The sequence below is a fragment of the Eptesicus fuscus genome, chromosome 2 (genome assembly GCF_027574615.1).
Source record: "Eptesicus fuscus isolate TK198812 chromosome 2, DD_ASM_mEF_20220401, whole genome shotgun sequence".
Taxonomy (NCBI): domain Eukaryota; kingdom Metazoa; phylum Chordata; class Mammalia; order Chiroptera; family Vespertilionidae; genus Eptesicus; species Eptesicus fuscus.
This window is the reverse complement of record NC_072474.1, coordinates 38,233,842-38,251,674: the sequence shown is the minus strand read 5'-3', so window position 1 is coordinate 38,251,674 and position 17,833 is coordinate 38,233,842. Positions and strand designations below refer to the sequence as shown.

The following is a 17,833-nucleotide window of genomic DNA, read 5'->3' as shown; positions in this document are numbered from 1 at the left end:
ACAGCCCTGGCGCGGGAACTTGTGGGCAGAGAGAACCATTACAGTGCACATTAGTAATACTAGTAACAGTTTCAACCCTGGCAAGGTGATAGTTATTTCCTTGGCTTTAAATGGGTACATATTAATGACTTAAGTGTAATGGAATCACACCCTTGCTTAAATAGATCCTTAAAGATTACTGTATATTACTAAATCTCAACAGTTTTTAAGCATCCATTATATTTGCCCAAATAAGAACAAAACATGTTTCTGAAGCCTGATAATGCTCACTTAAGAATCTAGCATAAAGTCCAGCTCCCCTTTATTATTTCATGTTACTCTTAAATTGTCAGTTATTATACACTAGAGGCCCGCTGCACGAGATCCGTGCACTGAGGGCGGGGGGGGGGGGGTGTCCCTCAGCCCAACCTGCGCCTTCTCGCAGTCCAGGACCCCTCACTCCTTAATGCCCGCCTGCAGCAGAGGCGGGAGAGGCTCCAGCCACACCGCCACGGCTGCTGCGCTAGCCAGCCGTGAGCCCAGCTTCTGGCTGAGTGGCGCTCCCCCTATGGGAGCGCACTGACCACCAGGGGGCAGCTCCTGCGTTGAGCATCTGGCCCTGGTGGTCAGTGCAAGTCATAGCGACCAGTCGTTCCACCATTTGGTCAATTTACATATTATACTTTTATTATATAGGATAACTGAAGCCATAATTTCTGCAATACCATTAAGTTCACATGGGGGCAGGCTTAAAACTCTATCTCTAGTTTTTATTTTAAAAGAAGAAGCTTATGAGAGTTGATCCCACTCCCAGTCACAAACCCAAAGATGCTTAAGGCAGAAGACTGCCAGAGGGATGGTAAGGATAAAGCCCCAGGACATCCGAGGTGTTTGGCAAGCTGGGGACAGAGCCTCTGGCCACGCTGCCAGGTCACGCCCCTGCCCCTCCCCACTTCGGAAGGAAGTAGCCTGGCCTCTCAGAACTGCTGCAGGCTCCAGTCATTCCACCTGTGGCTGGCAGCTCATACCCATGTGCAGGCGTCATCAGACATGATGAGAAGAGGTGGCAGCCTAGCCTCCCTCCACACACACTGATGCCACATGCCACGCATGTCTAGGGGGAGATGTGTCAGAGTCACAGCTGGTGGTGTTCTGTGCTTCCTCGTCAGTCAGCAGAGGGAGGAGGGGGACTGCAGCAGAAGCTACCCAGGCAGCTCCTCCAGCAACTCTCACTGGAGATCCAAGGTGGTCTGCAGCTGAACCTAATAGGAAACCCTTCCCAGATACACCTGGAGCAGACCCTAATAGTACACCTTCCCAGATACACCTGGAGCAGACCCTAATAGTACACCTTCCCAGATGCACCTGGAGCAGACGCTAATAGGACATCCTCTCAGATGCACCTGGAACAGACCCTAATAGGACACCCTCCTAGATGCACCTGGAACAGACCCTAATAGGACATCCTCCTAGATGCACCTGGAACAGATCCTAATAGGACACCCTCCTAGATGCACCTGGAACAGACCCTAATAGGACACCCTCCTAGATGCACCTGGAACAGACCCTAATAGGACACCCTCCTAGATGCACCTGGAACAGACCCTAATAGGACATCCTCCCAGATGCACCTTAACTGGAAGCTGAGCTAGGACATCCCCTACTTTTCTCTTGAAAAGCAAAGGAGCTAAAAATGTGGTTGGGGGGTGGGGGGTGAACAGGCTTATTGACTCAAAAAGGCCACCAGGAAGCAGCAAGTTTTATCTTAAAAAAGGCATCGCAGCTCTGAAATTATCCCAGTGCAGGGTAAGTGGCCAGGCAATAGTTACGAAGTGCAGTGAGTCCTCTCAGAGGAAGTAAAAGTGCTTCCCACACCCTGCCGGCACCTTCCCACTTCCTTTCTCCTAAGGCCACTCGTACAGTCACTGTAACCCCAAATCCTGTGAGTAACACTGGCGGGGAGGGAAGCACTAGGAGTGGGAAGTACAAAGAGCTCATCCCAGCACCTGGGAGGAGACTCAGAGCAGACGTGGGATTTCCCAGGCAGGCACTGTGACACTCACGGCCTCTCGGGTCCTCGTGACAGCCCATCTGAAAACTCAGGAAACTGAGGCAGGGAGGGACGAGCTCCCTTACCAAGACAATGCTGTAGGTGGTGCGGCCAACTGGGCCCTAGACACACCCTCTGGTGTACGCAAAGCAGGAAGACTTCTCAGCAGATCAGACCTTCAGCCCAGAGAAACCTCAATATCCTCCCACACATGCCTGCAAATAGGAAGCAGGAAGGCTCAGAGATGCAAGCAGCACAGAAGAAGGTCAACCCACAAGTGAAAAGTGTGTTTTGGAGCTTAAATTCCTAGTGTAATAGAATCCAGCCCCTCCAACTGAAGATGGCTCCTGAGTGAACCTGTCCTTCCTAAGCATTTGGCTAACTAAGAGGTTTCATCTGTTCCTTTCCCGTGGCAGTATCAGGCTTTGCAACTGCTCTGAGATACACTTGACATCCCTATAGGATGACTTATAACCCACGTCTCTGTTGGCATAGGGGTCATTGTAACACTGCATAACTGGCCATGCTCTATTCCTTACTCATGAACACCCAGAAACGTCCAGTAAGGTGAATCAGTAACAGTTTCCATTTCCGGAAACTGACCTACAACATCTCTCTGCCCAGGAAGCGTCTCTCGGTCCTTCCTCGGAGGGCGGTCAGGGAGGATCCATGCCACCTTCATCGTTATGGGGAAGTGAATCTCGGCTTGGGGAGAAAGGGGAACGGGAAATAAAACCAGGATTCAAAGTAGATGCTCATGTTTCCCTGAGAGCGTTCAAGTCAAGAAACGAGGCCCCTTGTGCGTGCCAGGGAACAAGCAGAGCAAATCCACAAGCGCGCCTGGGATAGTTAAGATAGTTCATTAAGGGCCTCTTCCCTCCCTAAAGCTCTGTTTGTTTGATGAACTCCTGAAATATGGCAAGCAACGTTTATAAGACGTTTGGTCAGACCACAAGCAGAATCACTCCTGAGACTTTAGAATAAAGTTTCCTCTGGGCAGGACCAAGTGTCCAGAAGCGAGTCAGGCAGCGGAGGCCTGCCTCCTCCTTCCCCGGGCACAGGTGGAGGCCTGAGGCTGCATCTGAAGTGGCCTGTATGGAAGAGGAGAGATGTTCACAGGCAGTTTGTTATTTTATAATTTTAAATGTTATAAATTTTCTCTAATAAATAGAAAAGTATATGACTTGACTAAATAATTCGGTAAAAATATAATAATAACTGTGCATGACTGTGGACGGGTGTGCAAGGAATCCCTGGCTCTGGTGCGGACACAACTAGCTAGATCTGCCCATGGTCTTCGATCTCTTCATTAGGCACAGAAACAGTTCCAACCTAAGAAGCAAAAGAAAAAAAGATTTAAAACCAGCAGCCCAGAAGAGAAAGACCTATTTTACCTGCTATCCATCAGAGACCCTCCATTCCTCACAAGCTGGCATAGCGTTTCCCCTGTTTTCCATACCTACTGTGCAAAGCACGTTAGTAAAGCACTCTCTCAATTTGTAATTCACACAGCACAGAGAGTCCATGTTACTATGCAAGGGTATCAAGAGAATATTCAAAAGACAGAATTCAATGGAATTGCAAAAAACTAAATAGCAAACCCTCCCTTTCCCCGCCCCCCCCCGCAAAAAAAAAAAGTCTGCTTGTTGTAATTTTGACTTTTACAACTCAGTATCTCAGCATTCTCCCACTCCATTTGTCTCAAAGGCTTATTAAAATGAATACCCAGCCCGGCTGGTGTGCCTCAGCGGTTGAGCGTCAACCTATGAACCAGGAGGTCTCAGTTCAATTCCCGATCAGAGCATATGCCTGGGTTGTGGGTTCAATCCCCAGTAGGGGGTGTGCAGGAGGTAGCCAATCAATGATTCCTCCTCATCGCTGATGTTTCTCTCTCTCTCTCCCTCTCCCTTCCTCTCTGAAATCAATAAAAATATATTTTAAAAAAATGAATACCCCAATTGGGACCAGAAGACAGAAGGACAGTGTCCATATGCTCACAAGTGAGAAACCCCATTCCTTGTCACACTGGCTCCTGCACCCCAGCCCCTACCTGGGAACCCCAGGTTGCCTCGCCTCTCTGAGATCCCTATTTATTATCATCAGGAACAAACTGGTGCAATTACTACTTCTTTTGAGATGAGACAAGTTTTTGACGCTCTTAGCAGAAAGAACAGAGCACTGGCAACACGAGTAGGCAACCTTTGTATGGGACACCAAAAAAATCACAAAAGAAAGATACAGTCAGCAGCCTTGAAAGGAGAGGTGTACACAGAGAGAAACTGGAGGGCGAGGAGAGCACCGACTCAATGAAAAGTGGCCGGAAACCAATCACATCACACGAGACACTGTCCACGCTACAGCTGATGACATGTCCCTGATTCCCAGGATAAATACTGATGTGCAAAACTAAATCGAGTCACTGCACCAAGAATCTGCCTTTTTTTTTTTTTTTAAGGTGCCTGAGTAATTATCAGGAGAATTAGAAATGATCTTGTTAATATGACTAGGAGTTGGACTGGTGAGTCAGGCCATATACATGACATCAAAACTAAGATGATCCGATACATTCTCTTTGCAATTCAGAAGAATGCTACTACTCATCCCCTAAATCACTGCTTTTTAAAAAATCAACTCTAAAAAAAGAGACAGCCGTTTGAAGAAGGCTGGGAGGAGGAAGACAAGAAGTGAGTCATAGCATCCAACAGCTTGTAGCCTCAAACCATAACAAGAATATAAAACCCGTGGGCCCAGTCTAAAACAAAATAGAGTTGTTGTTACGGCTTTAACCTCATAAAGTTCAGATCTAAGCATGAGCATAGCACTGCAAATATCTTATAAGCATTTGGAGCAATGTTACAGATCTATGCCTTAATGTGTGTGTATGTTTACTTTCCTGGCTTCCTGGCTATATTTGACACCTATATTAATTCTTAGAGAAAAGAACTTTCAAATGGAACGATTTTCATAACTCTGAAAAACTCTTAGAATTCAAGTCCACCCACTTCAAATCCCACACATATCAATGCTTTCATTTTATAAATATTTTTAATGCAGGTAACAATATTTTACATTTATCAGGCCGAGTACTCCACTTCATTCACCGTGATACCTATGGCTATGGGTGAGATGGATTAACAGAGTAAACACATTCTGTAACTATCCTGAGGTCTGATTCCGGCTGGAGTGGCTCAGGGTGCCCCACAGCTTCTATTTCCCTCCCCCTGCTGACCCCTTCCCTTCTTCCTCGCCCACTTACAACAAATTATCAATGAGACTCTGGAGGAAAAAAAATTTTTACACACTTGTTTTCCAGAATCAACTGTTTCCTTTCAATGAGGAGAATATACACAAAGTTTGGGTGGCATTAGAGACAGCTGGGTCTTTGCTTACTGACCTCGGAAGGCGGTCCCACGCCTTAAGCTTCCACGGAGCTGTTAGCTCTGTAGTAGCATCAGGGAGCCCCAAGGAAAGAACAGGGGCTGGACAGTGGGGCGGACAGAACTCGAGTTTAGAGCTAAGTGTATCTGTTATCTTGGGCCCAATAGCCCTGAAAATGCCACCCCCTACATCAGGGGTGGGGAACCTTTTTTCTGCCAAGGGCCATTTGGATATTTATAACACCATTTGAGGGCCATACAAAATTGTCAACTTAAAAATTAGCCTGCTGTATTTGGTCAAACATTAAATGAACTCAGCCCTAATGCCTTGGCAGGGCCACACCAAACGATTTCTCGAGCCTTACACGTTCCCCTCCCCTGCCCTAAGTCCACACACCTTCCAAATGCCATCTCGTGAAGATCTTACGCTTCGGTGACAGGAATGGGCAAGCTGCTTGTGCGCTGCTCATCTGCTTTTTTTTTTTTTTTTAATTATTGGTTCCTTGACCAGCACAAAAGGCTGACATTTCCGTTAGAATTCACCTCCTTCCTCAAGCAGATTCATACTGACTAAGAAAATGTTCAAGTTGGACTCGATGATGGAATAAAATGAACAGTTCAAGTAATCTGGCATATTAATCAGCAAAGCAGAGCATGAGCTGAGTAACCCCCATAAGCAGAAGGTAGGAAGTAAGTAGTTATACTAACAACTAAAAAGCCACAAAGGGTTTGACACGCCATGTATTTTTTTAAAGACGTCTCTTGTGCAAACAACAAATTTTTCGCAGGCTGTGTCACAAGGCAACGTCCCTAGTTCTGCCGACAGAGGAGCCCAGCCACTCCTGAAAGAGTGGGGCGAGGGCCTTCTGCGGCTGCAAGTCCCGGGCAGGCAGAGCCCCAGGAACGAGCATCATCAGTTCACAGAGAAACTGACTGCTCAATCTCAACCAACAAGCGAGTGTCTTAAATAAGACAAGTCTGTCTTTGAGAAGTTTCCTGTTTCCTCTCTACTTTGGTATTCCCATTTAAAGTTATCCCTTAAGCCAAATGTTTATTCACTTATTAATGAACTTATCTGGGGGCCCTCTTAAAGCCAAGAAGAAAAATGCAAGATCCCAAAAGCCAAAAGAAGGGAAGAATGATCTAGGAAAAGGGGTGTCGGCCACTCCACCTGGCATCCTGCAGCCGCCAGCGCACGGGCTGGCTGCCTCCCCGTCTCACATTCAGTCCGAAGTATTTGAGCAGACCCACAATCCCTGGCCCCACAGCAACGCCTGGAGCTGCTAGTGCCCACAGGAGGGGCTGCCGGCCACATCTCCCTGGAAAGCTCCTGTTCTCTGCTGACGAGGCTGTTCTAAGGGAGAGGAGCCGGCTTTCCCCAGTGAGGGGAGCACTGGGTGGTAACAAGGAGGCAACCAGCAGAGCAGGAGAGTAAAACCCTGAGTTCTGCAGGCAATGCCCCCCCAAAATAAAATAGTATTAGCATCTATAACAATACCCAGCAGACAGGGCAACCAAAACAGGGCCACGGTCTGCAAATCCCAAAAATGAGCAACCACTCACCGCCCACAGGCCACATAAGAACTTTGAGAGAATCTAGTCCACTCTGCTTTTTCAACCGAGGTGATGTGCTTAAAACGGAATTGTTTTTTCCATCCTCCTCTGTAGGAACCGAGCACTGAAAATTCCACATGTTTCCACAATATTTTCCGAGATTTCCATGAAAACTAATTTAAAGAATCCTCTCCCCATGAGTCCTGGTTGAAGAGAAAATGTGAAAGCAATAGACTCAAGTAATTCAGCATTAAGGCTTGTTCTAACTTTTCACTTTGGAAGTGGGTATGCTGGGGCATTTTTTAAGTTCCAAAATGTAAAGTGATACAGATTTCTGATCCTTCCACTCGTTGGTTTCTCCTAAGCAATACTGGGAAACAAATTGGTTCATCTCATTGAAGCCAGCAAAACTACTTATGTGTTTCTAAGACCTGAAATTCCAAATGACCTTAAAGAGCAACTCTATCAACTCAGCAGGGACAAAGCAAGACATGGGGGTGGGGGGGTCACAGAGGGGCTGAGGCTGCACCAGCCGATGCCACACACCTCTGATTCTTTCATTCTTCAGGCCAGGCCTAGCAAGGTTTGCGTAGAAAGGAAAACAATAATGCGCTTCCTGCATGCAAACACACACATCCCTTTCTCTGCCCAGACACTCAGTAAGAAATTCATTAAGCCCTTTTATCAAGTCTGTTCAGAGAATGGGGCTGAGCGCACGTTGCTCTAAAGTGGCTTTGCCATCCTCTGGGCAGCAGGAACACATTCCTCACCCTCCGAGAGCGACAGCTGGCGGCAGGTGAGTGTCATCTAGCAGGTGAGTGCGCCCCATGTACCCGTTCGTCAGGGACCGTAAGTGACCGCTCCCGGCACCGAGGGGGCCAGGTCGCACATTCGGAGCACTGTCCCAGATTCAGAGAGGCAAGTCTGAGCTAATTTCCAGGCTGACAGGGGGAGGTGAGCCGTGCTGTGGGGTTCAGGGGCTCCCCTTTGCTAACAGAGATAGGGTGTTGACCCTTGACCTTCCCAGGATGCAGACAGAGCAGAACTGCTTGTTTGGCGATGATGCACGAGTGATGGGTGCTGTGAATCATACAACAGCGGTGGGGATGAGAGACTAGAGCTCTGAGGGGCTGACGCGTGAGGGAGAAAACCCATCTGAGCATCGACACAATCAAATAACGCCAGCAAATGTTTCCTAATGCAGACTTCATCCCCTCAAGCACTGTCCCCAGCACACACTTTATCCACCACTGTGCATCTCAACAGTGTTCCCCCGTGGGCCCACTCTGTATGGCCTACCTCTGGGCCCTCTGGGGTACTAGTGACGCCCTCACATCTTCAACCAGGTGGAACAGTGTCTGCACAGCACAGAGTCCAGGAAGCAGCCTCCTTCTGCTATGGGACTGTTTAACATTACATTTCACTGGGATACCCTGCAGAACCCCAGATTTGATATAGAGACACAGTCCGTGGACAACCGGAAAGGCAGCTAACACTATGTCACAACCCGCTCCTTTATTCCCTTCTGCGCCCTGCAAGTGTTAAAAAGGAAAGCATAAAGTCAACATCGGCTCCTCCCTGCTGATGAAATTGGCACGAATGAATTTACTTTCTGGCTGCCGGCCCTCACAAAACCGTTACACACACACACACACACACACGCACACACACGCACACACACACACACAAAGTTCACCACGCTGCACTGCTCCAAATATAAATCCAAGACAGCCGGCCCCTCCCCACCCCACCACAGCACGTTAGTGGCCTTCTCAGGGTGAGCCGGGTGAATACTGAACAGATATTAAACATTAACATTTTGGAACTTTAGTGGCTTTTTTTTTTTAAGGCATAGCAAAACCTGATCTAAACTTATGACAGTTGAGCACATGATCCCATCATTAAGAGCAAATAAGAAGCCGTACATAACACTCCGTGAAATCACGGCAGCAAATCTGTCACCAATTCCAAATCCGAGGGATGAGCGCCAGGCAGGGAACCTGGCCTGAGGTAGGAGGTTTGAGAGTCTCCCACCCTTCGTTCGCATCACAACACACACGAACAATAGTAGCACAACCTTCCCCGAGCCGAGCCGTAGTAAAACCAGGATGGCTGGCACATCGGGGTTCAAACCCTCAAGTCCAACGACAAGTTTCGCATTAGGACAAGGCCAGGGCACCGCAGGCCGAGCGGCGCGAGACGTCCCCTGCCTGGGCCGCGGGGGCAGCGCGCGGACGCGCACAAGGACACGGGCCCGCCAGGCCGGCCGCTCCATCCCCTGCCCCAGGCCCCGCCGCAGCGCAGCCCGGCGGCGACACGCAGCGGCCCGGGTGGGGGCCGTGACACGCACCGCGGGGACCCAGCGCCCCTGAGACCACGCGCCCGCCCGCCCGCCCACCCCGCAGCGGCCTCCCGGCGACAGCGCGGCGCGGCCCGGCCGGGCCTGTTACCTTCCGACAGCTCCAGCTCCAGCTCAGCCAGCCGCGCCCGCACCTCCAGCGGCAGCGCCATGCCCTCCAGGCTGCGGTCCGCCATCGCGCCGCGCCCGCCTCTTTGTCTCAGGCCGCGGCTTGGCCGCTCCAGCGATCCCGGACCCGCACAGAGCGGCGGCACCGGCGGGCAGCGCTCCTCCTCCGGCACCTCCTCCGCGCGGCCCCGCGGGGCGGCCTCGCGCCCGCGCCCCCGCGTTCTCGCGCGCGCCCGGCCCGGCGCGGTCCCGCCGCGGCTCGGCTGCTCCACCGGGTGCTCCCCGGTGCGCGCGGTGGCAAGGGCGCAAACAGGGCGGGGGCTACGGGCTGGGGCGCGCACCGGAGGCGGGGTATGGGGAGGGCGGGAGCGCAGTGACGGGGGCGCGCATCAGGACGGAGGCTGCTGGCGGGGGCTTGCGGAGTGCGCTGGGGGATAGGGGAGTGGGGGCGTGCGGGTGGTGTGCGGTGCGGGGGCACGCGCCAGGACAGGGGCGCGCACCGGGATGGGGACGCGCACCAGGGCGGGGATGGGCGGGCCAGCTCAGCGCGCGTTCCTGGAGCACACGCACGGGTCCCGCGGGCCCTCCCCGCCCCGCCCAGGACCTGGCTTCCCTCTGGCGTAAGGCAAAAAATACCTGCTGGGTCCCCTCCACCCTCCCAGGTTGAAACTTCAAGTATTCTGGGTCTTCAAGGGCTGAATTTTTTTTTTTATATGAATAGTTTGTTTGGGGGGTTGGACGTAACAGTGTGGGCCATGAAGCGAGTACCCGGCAGAAAGTTCCCAGAGCCCGCCAGCCTGTGCTCTTGGCTAATCAGAGCATCTGCCGGGCCTTGTTCCCCACCTGCGAAAAGGAGGCTGGAGGAGAGAGGAAGTCTACTGTCCACATCCAGGTCACCCTGAAAGGCCGTGGCCCAATGGCACGGTCCCCAGCACCCACCTTTCGCCGGCTGGGGGCTCCTGTCGTCCTCAGCAGGTCCTCTTCCCTGGGCTTCTCCATCACTGCCCTGGATTCCATCCCTTTTCTCTTCCATTCCTGTGCGTCCTCCCTGGCGATTACCAGATCTGTGCCTCTGGGCATGGTCGTTTGGGGGAGGCAATCTCATGCCTCCAACTGCCCAACTGAATCACCTCACTGAGATGCTCAGACACCTCTATAGCCAGCGCCTTCTGATTCTAACAATCTGCACCAGTTTCCTAATTCTCCCGGCCAGAGAGTCCTCGGAGACTTTTGTCTTCCTCAGTCTTCCCGATCCTCTCTGGACAAAGTCTTGGGCATCTGACCTCATTTTCATTCCTGTAACCACTCTTCCCGCTTAAGCCACTGCCACGGGTTACTTGACCCTGAAGCAGAGTCAGCGCCTAGAAGCTCCGTGGCATTCTTTCCCCTTTCAAAAGTAGGCAGTTGTGCCCGGCGGTGGCTCACCTGATTGGAGTGTGATCCTACAGGTTCAATCCCCAGTCAGTGGCATACAGGAGGCAAACAATCGATGTTGCTTTCTGACATCAACCTGCAGTCCCACTGCATCTCCCATGAGCTCCCAAAAGACCTCCTGGAGGCCTTTCGCACTTTCTTTCAGGGTGTGCCCTCATCCAGGGTGCCCACCTGCCCACACCCCTTACATCCACCCCTAACGTCAACTCCAGAAAATTTTCTCCTCCTGCCTGCTGTGCTCCCACTGCTTACTGCCCTTGTCCTGCCTGACCATTTTTTATCACCCTCATCAGCCTAAGTCTAAGCTCCTGGAAGACAAAGACTAAGCTTTCTTCATCTCTGTACTTCCCAGTAACTTGACCGTTGTGGCAACTTAGAGAGTTGTGGGCATTTCTCATACGGATCTGACTTTTCGGTAGGGACATGTAAGAGGAGTGGGCAACTAACAGTGACTAGCTTGAAAAAGGTGGACATGGAGTCAATGGGCGCTGCTGGCCCCATGGAGTCAATGGGTGCTGCTGTTTATCTCTCCTTCTCACGATAAACAGACCGCTGGTGTAGAGAGCCTTCGAGGGGCTCTAGTCCAGCCCTTCATGCTCCAGTTGAAAAGCCTTAGAGAAATAAAATGCAGCAGAACCAGGATTCAAACCCCAGTCTGCAGAGCAAAGCGCGGGGTTCCTTACAACAAAGTGGGACTGCACACTCCACTCAGCAAGCAGAGCAAGCCGCTGTGGGGCCGGATGATGCCAAAATGAAAACATATTCCCTTCTCAATGCATAGATGGGCCTTGATCGTTTACAGAAGATGCTATAACTGAGGTTGGTTCCAAAGAAGACTACTATTTTGCATTAAATAGCACATCGATAGCGGGCTGAGATTCTGAGCTGACGGTTCATTTTAACAGGTCTTTGGGTAACTACAGAGTGCAGATTGGATAGTGTACTCGTGGAATTCCAATGGCCTGATAGATGTCTTTATCTGGAAATTCTGCCATGTCCTCAAAACATGTCCAAATCAGGATCTTCATACCCACCAATCATCAGTCTCTGCTCATTCTCCCTGATGGTAGCCTCCCTTGCTCCTTGTTACCCATGTTTGAGCCCACCTGTTATCAAGCTTCAGTAACTTCTACCTACAACTGTTCTCTGACGCTCTCTCTCCTCCCCTCAGCCCACGGCCACTGCCTAATTCGGACCTTCAGAGCACACCCCCCACTCCCCACCCCCCACCCCTAAGTTTTTGTCCTTGTAATCTTTCCTGCATGGCTGCCAGATCACTTGTTCTAAAGTGCCGCTTTGAGTAGGGGACAGTCAGGCTCTGCGTTATACAGTGGTCCTTTGCCTGCAAACCCGCGAACTCCTTGCTTTGACCCTGAAGGCTTTACAGACCCTGGCACAAAGCTCTCTTCTCTACTTTCTGTTTTGCGGCCCCCTGCCATGCACCTGCGTTCTCAAGAATTCTCGGTTGTCCGTGAAGAGTCCGCCACTTCTTGTGTCTGTTGTTGGTGGACATGCTCCTTCTTCTTGTCATCCTGTCTCCCTTATTCCCCAGCCCGAGTCACAGCCACATGCCAAACGTTATACGTTCGAGTTTCAGTTCAAATGCTGCTTCTCCCATGAAGCCTTCCTTCCTGATCTGGTTGGAAAGATGCTCTCCCACCTCTGAGATCACACACCTCTTTGCTGCCTGGTGTACCCGGATTCGTAAGTCATCTGTGCATCTCATATGGCAGCGAGTTTGTCCACAATTCTTCCGCGGCGTTGAGGGACCTATACTCGTAAACAGCATCTTGTTTCTCAAAGTGCGGTCCAGCACTGGAACAAGAGCAAGACTGTTCCCCTCATCTCTTCTGCTGCAGCCAGGCAGCCTCAAGGAACGTAGGGCTTAGTGAAAACCCTGACTTATAGTCGTGTGTGTCTATTTGTATAAAAACCTGGTTCTAATGTGTGACTAGTTTGGACATAATACCCAGGAGAAGTTTATTAGAATGGAGTCAATGGGCGCTAAGGGCTATTTGCCTCAAAATCTCACCAAAGCCCTAGACACTCCATCATCGAAGTTGCATCTTTTTTTTCTTCTTCTTTTTTTAATCCTCACCCGAGGATATTTTTCCATAGCTTTTTAGGGAGAGTGGAAGAGAGAGGGAAAGACAGAGAGAAATCTCGATGTGAGAGAAACACATCGATTGGTTGTCTCCTGCACGAGCCTGGACCAGGGCCCAGGCCGGGGAGGAGCCTGCAACCAAGGAACGTGCCCTTGACCGCAATCTAACTGGGGACCCTTTGGTCCGCAGGCCGATGCTCTATCCACTGAGCAAACCGTCTAGGGCCACAGTTACATCTTTGAAGTGTGGACAGTTGTCTTTAGAAAGCTGCAGTAGAATCTCATGGCTGCTGCTTGGGAGGGGTCGCACATCCTTAGCATTTGTTAACACTGGTGCATAGTTTAATTTGTCAAATAAGCCAGCTTTGCATAACAAAACCCAGAGGGTCTGAGACACAGTACAAACATGCAGGTGTCCAGGAGACAAAGGCCACCCCGCGAGGATCCTGGCCCGCCAGGGGCGGGGCCAGCCCGAGGCTAGTGGATGGAAGAAATGCTAACATGAGACCTTGAAAGCTATCTCTGCCCCTCTATCCTTTCACCCAGACAAGCTCTGAAATCAATTGTGTTGAGTTCCACAGAGGGGCAGCTACCTAAAGCTAATTAGTCAACCAATCATCATGCAAATTAGGATTTGGGACCTCTGTCTATATCTTGCTTTACTGTCTGCTCTGGGTAACGTGTCACCATTATGTACCTACCTACCGGACCTCACCTCTATCTTTCCTGTTTCACCTCTATCTTTCCTGTTTCACTGAATTCCAAGCCAGCTCTGAGTGAAAACTTAGTAACTCACATTAACTGGGCCTTAGATTTCAGAAACCTGGTTAGGATGGAAGAGTGTAGTAAAGAACTGGATTCAACCAGTGGACTCTGAAGGCATCCTCGTAGCCCGGCTGATTCATTCATGAGCCCAGGGGAGGGAAACACGACGCTCCTCAGCTGAGCGCCCTCGCCCTCAGATAGTATCTCCCAGGCACACCTTCACTTCCTGAGTCTCACTGCTGCGAAGAGTTGATTATTTCACTCCTCATCAGGTTTATGCAGAATTTATTCATGCTGTGATCTCTCCCGTGCATTCCAGTTTTGTGTGGTTTTTTTTTTTTTTCCCTTTTCCAAAGTCACCAGGAAGAGTTGCTGTAAAATTCTGTAGTGGGAGTTCTTTAAGTTCTTATATCCTAAGTCCTGGAGGGAAAGGTGCATACAACCCTCTTATGACATTGTCTTCTATTTTCTTTTATTTTTTAATTCTCACCCAAGGGAATATTTTTATCCATTCTAAAGAGAGAGGAGGGGAGAGAGAAACATCTATCGGTTGCCTTCTCCTACGAGACTCAACTGGGGATCAAACCCAAAACCTAGGTAAGTGCCCTGACTGGGAATTGAACCTGCAACCTTTTGGTGCATGGGACAACGCTCCAACCAACGGAGCCACCGGCCAGGGCCTGACACGTCTTCGTAAGCTGCAGTCTCCCTACAGAACTATGCCTGGCAATTTATGCTTTTGGTTATGTTTCATTTTGGTCTCCCCAGATTATCAGAAATGCAGGTTGGGTAGAGTGCTGGTTTTAAAGCAAGTTTAAAAGTGAATAACCTGACACAGAAAGTTTGGGTTTAATAACTTATGTGGAAGCCCCTTTCACGTCCCGGTGATTCAGAGTTCGGGTTCTGGAGAAGGCCTCACACAAATGAAAAGAGAATTTAGAAAAGATTTAATTTGGGAAATGGGGTCCAGGTGGTAGTCCAACTCTAGTGGGAGAACTACTCCTCGCTCTGGCTTTTCCATCCCTTTTATTAAGATTAAAATTATAGGATACACCCATATCACCTAGGCAGGAAACTCCAATAAAAGCCAATCGGTGAATTTAGGACTAACAGGTGGGGGCTTCTTCAACTACCAATATCTAGTAATTATCTCTGACCCTTTAGAGCAATTAAGGTTGACCAGCCCTCCGAATTCCCTGTCCACAGCTCTCTATTACTAAAACAATGATCGGCTTCCGGCAAACTTATAACTTAGAATGAAGCTTGAATCTTTGAATGAAACTGCTCTGTGCATGCAGGAGATGGTTAAAGTTTCTGTAACGTTTTTAGCATTATTATAGAATGAATGTGAACATGACTAAGTCCAGTGAACATGTGTGCACCTGCCTTGCTGCTATGTTACTATCCTCTGGAAGTAAAGAACTTTCCAACCTATTTAGCTAACCAAGACCCAGCTACCAGCAAAAGAGAAGAAGGAAGGAATCCCACAGCATGTTAATACAATACTCATACCTCTCCTGGAAGTGCTGTGAGGCAAAGACGTCTCAATGGAAAAACAGTGTGTGAGTTTGTCTTCGACAAACAGCCTAAGTATTTTCTTGTAAATGTTATTATAAGTCCATATGCAATTACCAATAATGTAATTATTTATGATACTTTTTGTGAACTTTTATTAGCACAGAACAAATTCTCATCCAAAAATCAATCCTGTTTGGTCTTAGACTGCATCATATTTTTATAATATATTTCTCTTGCCAATTATGATTGGCTAATGTCTGGCATAATTAAGCTAATGTTAAAATGAATTGTCATTCCCAGAACTCATATCAATTAAGTGGCTGAAACAAATGATACATACGCTTTTTTTTCTTCAAGTTTTACAAAGTGTTTTTAAGATACAAGACTTTGTTGAGTGTTTAAAACAGGAGTTTTTAAAGCAGAAGAGAAAGGAGTGGTTGAGGACTAAAATTTCACCATCCAAAATCCACAAAGTGGAACAGAATCATCAAAAAAAACTTTTAAACTAGACTCATCTCTTCAAAATAGAGGAAACACACATACCCACACACATACACACACACACACACACACACATGGCGGAGTCAGGTACATTCCTAAATGGCTTCTACTATGCCAAGTAAAACTTGACAATCGTGTTCATAAGTGGAGTCTAAAAAGTTTAACTGTGTAAAATGCAGAATCTCATTATTGTGAAGATAATTAAAAGCAGTGTTTTTGAGTCCGTCTGTCCTAGCTCACCCACACTGGATGAAAGTAAATAAAAATAAAGGTTGTGAAGTTTGCACTGTCCGCAGCTGACCATACTGGTCTCAGAGAGACCCAGGGACTCCAGGGTCTTGGCTGCCCGGCCATCATCCTCCAGAATCAGGAGCTCAAGTTAATGCTTTGAGAATGGGACTGGGCAGGAACAGGAGAGGATGGGCCATCGGGGACATCCACATCCTGGTTGCGGTGGGAGCCTTACCGTAGTCATTTCCGGTGCCTCAACTTCCTACCATGCTCATGGTCATGCACATGGACTGAGGAGATCTAAGGTAGGTTCCCAGGTGAGGTTCAGGGTCCGTGCTTCATTGAGGCCAGGCTCTTATAAAAAAGAACCTGTAGGGAGTGAACACATCGGGGGAGGAGGGAAGAAGCACCCCACAGTCCACAGATTGATGGGGCACAGCCAACCTTTGTAACTCTGGGTTGCTCAGTTGTTGACCTGCCATGGGGGGCCACTATCCGCCGATCCCAAGAGGAAAGTGGGTCACTGTGGTCCGTTAGCACCAACACTAGCAGCTAAGGGATGGAGCACCGCCTGTAAAGGGCTCCAGCCGGGCTCTGCCTGTCAGTGGAGCAAAAACGTGGCTCACCCCTCATTTGGCCACAGGTGCTCACATCCACCATGAAGCCAGCATGAAGCTGGTTTGTACGGACAGATCATGGAAAGTCAGGAACCTACCACGTCAAGTGGGGGGTGGACTTAGGTGATTGAGTGTTTTGGGTTTATTTTGTACACGAATATTATTTTTTGTTTTCTATTTTTATCTTTTAATAAGCCAAATAATTGTTCAAAATTATTTTAATTGTGCCCTGGCCACGTGGCTCAATTGGTTGGAGCATCATCCCATAGACCGAAAGGTTGTGGTTTCAATTCCTGGTCAGGGCACCTACAGGAGGCAAATGATCAATGTTTCTCTCTCATCTCTCTCTCTCTCTCTCTCTCTCTCTCTCTCTCTCTCTCTCTTCTCTCTCTCTCTCTCCCCCACCCCCTTTCCTTCCTCTCTCTCTCAAATCCATAAGCATGTCCTCAGGTGAGAATTTAGAAAGAGAATTACTTTGCTTGCTTTGCATGGGCTCATAAAGAATTTTAATGTTTCCCAGTTGTTCATGTAGTTTTCACAAAGCAATTGTACAAAGCGAATACCTAGAAATAGCCCAAGTGCCCATCAGTAAATGAATGGATAAAGAAAAACTGTGTTACAGTGTTACATTTACACAGTGGAATACTGTGCAGCTGTAAAAAAGAAGGATCTCTTACCCTTTGAGACAGCATGAAGGGACCTGAAGAGTATTATGCTAAGTGAAATAAGCCAGTCAGAGAAAGACAAGTATCACATGATCTCACTTATATGTGGAATCTAATGAACACAATAAACAAACAAAATATATCCATAGACCTTGAAGCATGTGACAGACTGACATATTTCAAAGGGAAGGGGTGGGGGAAGCAGGAAGAGATTAACCAATGAACTTATATGCACACTAGAGGCCCAGCACATGAAATTCGTGTGTGGGTAGAGTCCCTAGGCCTGGTTTGCGATCAGGACCATCTTCCCCGCCCCCCACTGCCACCTACCCCAGTTCCCCATTTGCCATTGGGCAATCAGAGCCTGATGGCTGGGAGAAGGGACCAAGAGTTCAGGCGTTCCTGGCCAGCACTGCCCCCACTGCAGGTCACCCTCTGTGTGTGGGGCGACTGGCGGGCAGGGGCCTTGGCCAGCACTGCCAGCACTGCCCCCACTGCAGGTCACCCTCTGTGTGTGGGGCGACTGGCGGGCAGGGCCTTGGCCTGGTGCCACCCACATCCCCTGCCACCC

The 17,833-nt window shown here is 49.2% G+C and overlaps 1 protein-coding gene across 2 annotated transcripts in view; it reads right to left on the bottom strand.

Annotated features, from left to right (window-relative positions):
- The window catches only part of DIP2C (disco interacting protein 2 homolog C), a 385,891-nt gene extending 376,185 nt beyond the window's left edge, over positions 1 to 9,706 (bottom strand). For both annotated transcript variants that reach the window (XM_054726559.1, XM_054726564.1), the window contains exon 1: positions 9,411 to 9,706. In XM_054726559.1, the coding sequence (XP_054582534.1) occupies positions 9,411 to 9,495 (85 nt within the window). In that variant the 5' untranslated portion in view covers positions 9,496 to 9,706. The remainder of the gene's footprint in view (positions 1 to 9,410) is intronic.
- Between the last annotated feature and the right edge of the window lie 8,127 nt (positions 9,707 to 17,833).